This window comes from Sarcophilus harrisii, chromosome 6 (assembly GCF_902635505.1).
Source record: "Sarcophilus harrisii chromosome 6, mSarHar1.11, whole genome shotgun sequence".
Lineage (NCBI taxonomy): Eukaryota > Metazoa > Chordata > Mammalia > Dasyuromorphia > Dasyuridae > Sarcophilus > Sarcophilus harrisii.
The window spans coordinates 202,009,154-202,016,246 of NC_045431.1; the positions used below are offsets into that span (position 1 = coordinate 202,009,154).

The 7,093-nt window shown below is 45.0% G+C and overlaps 1 protein-coding gene across 4 annotated transcripts in view; it reads left to right on the forward strand.

Moving 5' to 3' along the window:
* ZNF143 (zinc finger protein 143) overlaps window positions 1-5,244 on the forward strand; it is a 39,741-nt gene extending 34,497 nt beyond the window's left edge. For all 4 annotated transcript variants that reach the window (XM_031943155.1, XM_031943158.1, XM_031943156.1 and 1 more), the window contains 3 exons: window positions 926-1,087; window positions 2,728-2,874; window positions 4,449-5,244. In XM_031943155.1, the coding sequence (XP_031799015.1) occupies window positions 926-1,087; window positions 2,728-2,874; window positions 4,449-4,532 (393 nt within the window). In that variant the 3' untranslated portion in view covers window positions 4,533-5,244. The remainder of the gene's footprint in view (window positions 1-925; window positions 1,088-2,727; window positions 2,875-4,448) is intronic.
* The last annotated feature ends 1,849 nt before the right edge of the window (window positions 5,245-7,093 follow it).

Consider the following 7,093-nt stretch of genomic DNA (forward strand, 5'->3'; position numbering starts at 1 on the left):
CTTTGGGATTCCTAGTTTATAATGCATCTAACCCTGGAGTGTTTTCTCATCTATTTTACATTGTTCACTAATTGGTGATTGCATTGAAATTTCCAAGTTGGAAAAGAATTTGGAATTAGTTCATTTAATCCATCTCCTACCCAAATTATTAGTTCTCTACAGTGTCACTGACAAGTAGTCAAAGAAACACTGTTTCAACATTTTTGGTGACAAAAATCATCACTCATCTTGGTGCACAGTTAGCGCAGAAATGTGGAAAGAGATGAGGTATCATTTGGCTTGTGCAGTCCATCTTTCTCCCTCTCTCCCTGACTTCCTTTCTTTCTCCCTTGATGTGTGTGAGAGAGCAGGGCAGCAGGGTGAAGAAGCAGCAGATCGGGGCAGTTCTCAAAAGAAAGGTCTCTGAGTCTGGCTCCATCCTGTGACCTTCCAGCAGGTCACTTTCCGTCTTGGACGCCAGGATCTCTTAGGTCACTCCATCTCCAAATAGTGGCTTGAGCTAGTGTTTACTTACAGTTGATTGGGGGCTTCACCAGCTTATCATGATTCTGTTCTATTCACGATCATGCTGTTGCTGTCCCTGGTGATAGCTTGTGTTTCCCTTACTGTGTGTGCTCGCAGCAGGGATCATTAAGTGTCTTTCATGAGCCTGAAATATTTATGACAGCTTTCGGGACTAGACATGGTGGTTAAGAAACTTCACTTAGATATAGTGTCTAAGCAAAGTGTTTGAACTCACTGCCTGTAGGCTGTCATTCAGGGTGGGTTTCTTGATGGCTAAAAGAATTTCTTAGCCTCCAGAGAAAAATTAAATTCATTCATTGTCAATTTATTCACGGAAGAGTTGGGCTCAAAAGATCAGATGCACTTGGAACATTGCTGATTTGGGGTTTTGTTTGTTTGTTTTTTTAATATTCCATTTCAGGTCAACATATCTCAGGCAGACATGCAAGCCATTGGCAATACCATCACAATGGTGACGCAAGATGGCACCCCAATCACAGTCCCCGCTCATGATGCAGTTATCTCTTCAGCAGGAACACACTCTGTAGCCATGGTGACTGCAGAGGGTACGGAAGGACAGCAGGTAGATGCCCTTGTATGCATACATGTGACATTGAAAACAATGTCCAGAGCCAGCTTGGAAGAAAGTCTGGCATTGTGGAAAATGCCACATTGGGAATCAGTGATGCCAGTTCTAATCCCGGGCCTGTCCCTTCCTTGCTGGGTGATGACTTTAGGCTAGGGCCTGCTCTGGGTCTGTTTCCTCCTCTGTGCTGGGCCTTCCAAGGCCCTGTGTGGCCCTGCCCTCCTGGGGTCCAAGCTGCTGGTTCCCAAGGCACTAGGGCTGTGCAGCGCTCTCCCCAAGCAGTCATCCGACAGTAGCAGATTCAGCTAGCAGCTCTCCCAACTCACCCAGGGAGTGTGTGCTGTAGCCCCGTTAATGGTGAGGTCGATCCAGAGGGAACAAGGCTATCATCTCTTCCCCCTGGCTAGCTTCAGAGCGGCCCCACTTGCCCCATCTCTCATCTTTCCCTGGTCCCGGGATGCTTTTTCCACGGGCACCTGTGGGAGGCAGAGAAACAGAAATTCCTGCAGGCCTTGTGACACTAACTGACAGCCCACACTACTCACTATCCAGAATCTTCCGGAAGCTTGGACCCCAGAATCTGGGTGCATAGTTTTGGGAACCTTTGGCCATTTACTCCAATCTTCTCACTTTATAGATAAGAGAATTGAGATTCAGAGATTGACATGATTTACCCACAATCACAGGATAGTTAGTGGCAGAGCCTGGACTTCAGCCATGTATTCTAGCTCCCAATCCAGTGTGCTTTCCTGGTTAGTGACATCACTGGGAATGTCACCCGGGGTTTGCTGGCTGCCTTCCTCCCCCGCCACTGCTACATGCCTACTTCCATATTCAGAAATTCAGACGTCCTGGATTGATCCCCTCATTATATGGCCTGAAATAGTCTCAGCAAACTCTTGGCAGAATCCTAAGCACAGATGCAAGTATCCACTGGGAAAATGTCAAAATCTCCCCTGAGGTGTCTGATCTTATCTGGGCTGAGAGCTTCCTGGAGCCCCTGTCCCCCAGGGCTGAGCTCTGCTGTGGATGGCAGGGGCAGGGGGTCCCCGCCTTTTAGAGAGACCGAGGCAGCCTGGTTTGACACGTCTCTAGCAGTTCCAGGAGGCTGGAATTCTACTTTGGGAACAGAACCTGTGAATAGCCCATAAGGGCTAGTTAGTGGGATGAGGCCCAGGTACCAACAGTGGCAGCTGGCTCTGCCCTGACGTGCAGGAGCTCGTGGGTTGGTGCCCTCTGCCCGCTCTGCGGGAAAGGTAGTCTGGTGGTTCTTAGACAAGCACATTCCTTGACATTTGCCCCGGGGGGAGCAAAGGGAACGTATGGTCTCTAAATCTGAGCCTCATCTTGGATATCACACTGTGCTATGTTGCTCCAGTAAAGATTATACTGTATGTACACTAATCATACTAAAATGTGATTTTAAGTAATTATGGGTCTGAATAGGAGAAAAGCTATTGCCCAGCACTTAGCTAGACTCAGGAATAAAGAGATGTTGGGGAATATTGATATTTAGTGCAGAGTGGGCCAACCCAGGTGCCCCCGACTGGCTGAGAAGGCCCCAAAGTCAGGTGGGGGGAGTGAACTCTAGTCTGTCAGGCCGGCCTGAGCCGGAGTGTCTGCCTTCTGTGTGGCAGGTGGCGATTGTGGCCCAGGACTTGGCAGCCTTCCACACGGCCTCCTCAGAAATGGCGCACCAGCCACACGGGCACCATTTGGTGGCCACAGAAGCCCGGCCGCTGACGTTGGTGGCCACGTCCAACGGAACACAGATCGCCGTGCAGGTAAGCCCCTCGGCTGCCCACCCCCCACTTGTGCCCAAGGGCCTGTTTCTGGGCCTCCCAGCAAGCAGGCAGCGATTGTGTCTTGGGCCCAAAGGTCTTGAACTTCCTCCTCTGTCAGAATGAGGGGATGGTAAATAACCACAGGGACCTTTCAGCTGTCAAGCTGGAAGTGTCAGGTGACTCCCGGGAGTAACCCACAGCAGGTGTGAATCAATCACTATCCACCAGATGAGACTTAAATTAAAGGAAGGAAGTAGTGGACCTGAGAGAGAAGCAGGCAGACATGACTGAGACTGCACACATAGGCATGTTAGAAACTTAACATTCATCAGTAGGAGTGTATCTGACCATTTAAAAATGATGTGAGCAAATGGCTGATGAGGGAGATGAGCAGTCTGACCCGCGATGGGTACACTGTGTCATCTCATTACAGAAACAAAAGCCAAAATCTGAAAACCAGGTTCATTGGGTCATGAAATGGTGTTTCTCCCACCTTTATCCAGACAGTAATCACGCTTCATGTCTGTTTTTTCTTTTTATCTGTTCAATGGCAGAATCCTCTGGGTATTTGCCTCCTGAACTGGGATTTTCTTCTTGAGGCAGAATGTACAGGAATTGGCTTTTCATTTCAAAAGTTGAATCAGCCCCTCGGTGACAGAAATCAGGGCTGTGGAGGTGTATTCTTGCAAAAGATGGGGAATATGGGAAGTTTAGGCCATCATTTTTAAATAGTCAGATCTAAAGTAACTTGTAGGTTTGGTACCCTTACCTTTTCTCCATCCCATAAGCCTTTGCTTTGCCATTCACCATCGCTAAACACTTTTACAGATACACATCCCACTGCATGTCTTCAGCTAGTCATCACCACTCTCAAAACAAAAGCTTAACAATACTGCCATTTTGTAATAAGATATTTTGTAATGGCCCATTTATGGGCATTTTAGGGTCACAGAATATCTTGAACTTATTCCACAACAGCCCTATAAGGCAGATAACGAAATTAGCACTATTTCCATTTTATAGAGGAGGGAAGTAAGTTTCAGAAGAGAGAATGAACGTGCCCCAGGTGACTGAGGCTATGGTCACTTCTGGGAAGAATGTCTTTCAGCAGAGGCGGCCGATTAGTCAATCTTCAGTCCCACTTCACATTTCCAGCCAATTCAGCAGATGTTTTGTTGAAGACTAGGATTTCTGCAGGAGTCCCTGTGGTCGATGCTGAAATTGGGATTAGGGCAAAGGTCACCCTGCTCAGAAGTGATAAATACCTTAGTGGGGAGATAAGGCAGAGATGGACAGTAGAACTGTACTACAAGGCAGAATGTGGCAGTGCCCCCCAAGAGAGGTACCGGCCTCTTGTCTTATAATTGGGAATGCTGCGGAACTCTTTAACTTGATAGAAATCATCATTTTAAAATTAAGTACAAAGTATATACAAAGTATTGCAAGAGGAAGAGCATCTTAGATTCCAGGAAGCCAAGTTTTCCAGGGGAAAATTGGAACAGTTTGGCTCCTGTGCTGTGATATTTGTATTGTTGGATGAAACTGTTTATCTTTCTCACATATTCATGCTGCAGCTTGGAGAACAGCAGTCTTTGGAAGAAGCCATCAGAATAGCCTCCAGAATCCAGCAAGGAGAGACGCCAGGCTTGGATGATTAACCTGGATCTTGGGACCATCCGGCGGAGAATATTTTCTTTTCACACAACAGAGACCCTTGCAGCCAGAGTCCGAGAACACTTGGAAGTTTCCCATTCCTTGATCCTCTGCACACATTTTTATGCACAAGTGGACAACGTCTCACGCTTGACCCTTGAAATAGATCGGTTGGGCTCGGTGACCACCAAGGTCCCTTCCAACTCTCAAATCGGCAACTCTTGATTTCCAACCTGACCCCATGTGTATGCAGAAATATGAAATTAGGACTAGATGGTAGATTTTCCTGTTGTTACTCTTTTATCGACTCTCAGACTACTAAAGTCTACCTGCATGGCCAGTGCAGCTGTAGAATTCTGCCCCAGGATGAATTTTAACTTTTAAGTACATGATCAAGGCTATTCAGATACCTTCAGATGTCTGAAAGGTCCTTACAATCATAATTCCAGAAGCCATTTCAAATGACAAAAGGATGCAAAGCCTTTAAGAATGTTCCTCAATTAGTAGGAACTTGGCAATTTTGGTTCTACATTTCTCCACTTTGATTTCTGTCCCAGGTAGCTGGGTGACTGTTGTCTTCCCCGTCTTTGTTAAATACAGCCTATTCAGCCAATTCCATTAGCTTTACATTAGATTATGTAAAAACTGAAATGCTTTGGTTGTTCAGAATTAAAAGGTTAAATTCGATACTTTGGTTTCCTTAAAGGTTTTACCTTATGAGTTTGTTTTTGGTTTGGTTTTGTTTTTAATAATTCCAATTATGATCAAGTAAAATGTGACCACAATGTCCAGGGAAAAAGGCAGGGCCATGATCCGAAGTGAATTAACTCTGGGATGAGTTCAGCGTAGCCTATTTATTTTTGTTTAACATGTGTTATATCCTTGTTCCAAAGTTTATTTATCCTGTAGCTCATTTTTTAATTGAATCTAGTAGTTCAATAAATGATAATTTACTTTTATTAAATTGGATGAATAAATTGCTGAGGAAAAACAGCTCAGAAACATAATGGAGACAACCACCAGGACTGTTTGGAAGCCTCTTGCAACAGAATGAAGCTCAGCCTCGGGAAGATTTTTTTTACAGATCAATGGTTCAGATTCTGCTTCAGTAGAATTTCAGGCCAAAAAGGCATTTCCTCCTTCCTCACTCCTTTATTCCAGCATTATACTGTTCTTTGTACAGTTAAAAAACCCAATGGTGGGAATGTTTCATTTCAATTTGTACAGTTTAAAAGAAAACTTTATTGTTTTTTTTATTATTATTATTATTGAATATAAATGCTGTCTCTTATCTGTTTTTCCTTGAAGTCTCTACCAAAAAGAAACATTTAAGATAAAATAGCATTTTAGGCCTGGGTAGCCAAATTCCCACCAAAATCAGGACCCCCCCCCATTCCTTAAGCGCGTCACTCTAATGGGAACATTAGGATTCACAAACCCCTTTCTCAGACACTGAGGCTCAAGAGTAGACTCTCCATGAAGGAAAGAGGGGTGCTAAGTTAGAGGAGACCTCCAACCACCTATCTTCCTTTTCAAAGAAGCTTTTGTTTCTGTACCAGCTCAGGCCCGTGGACCTGCCTTCCCAATGGGTAACCCCAAAGAGCAATTCTTGCCCTTAGATTGTGGGCAGGGGGAGGGAAGCCACAAATTGGGGAAGTAGCAGTTTAAAGCAGAAAGGAAAGGAAAGGAGGGGGCTTGCAAGCCTTGCCTTGAGTAGTAAGTGCCCTGTAATGTATTCAGGGACTTAATAGCTTGTTTTCTTTCCCCTTGCCTTTGGACTTGTGACTTATCCCCAGGGAAAGAGAAATATGACTTGCCAGTACTGGTCTGACATTCCTGGCAGCTGTTAAAGCAATAACTTCCCAATTCCTTCTCAGGAAGAAGGTGGAATATAGCTGAACTGGGACCCGAGAGGACCTGATATCATGGGTTCTGTTCAAGAATAAAACCAGACTCAAAACTTACACTAGCTTTGGTCAAAGACACCCTTTCAGTTCAAGAAAATCATCTCTACTCAGCCCTTTCCTTTTTATGCCTTCATTATCTCCATCTCCTTTTGTCTTTCTCTTTTACCTTTCCAGTTCTTCCCCTACAAATTACCACCCCCCAAACCCCATAGGGAACAGCTAAGAGTTGTCCTTGAGTCCCTATTTTTCTCCATGGGGAGTGTCAAATATATCCTGCTCAACCCAGAAAAATGTCAGAGCTGGGATTTTAAATCCAGGACCTCACTCAGGCTCCAAATCCAGCATTTTTTCCTAGTTTTTCCAAAATCCACTTTCATTAGCCTTAAAATGAAGGGATAATGTTCCTGGAAAGCCCATACAACCTCAGTATTGCATGGCTCTCATCAACGTCAGCTGTGGGACTAAAAATATTACTATAGTGAAGGTGTTGTGCATGATATGGTTAAGTCTAGTGGATCAGAGGCTCTGCCACTTTGTGGCTCAGTTTCCCCATCTGTAAAATGAACTGGATAATCTTGGGAGGTTCCTTCCATCTCTAAAGCTCGGGTGAACTATGGTACCTTTGTCCTAAGACTTATGTTCTACCCCTAAGGGAAACT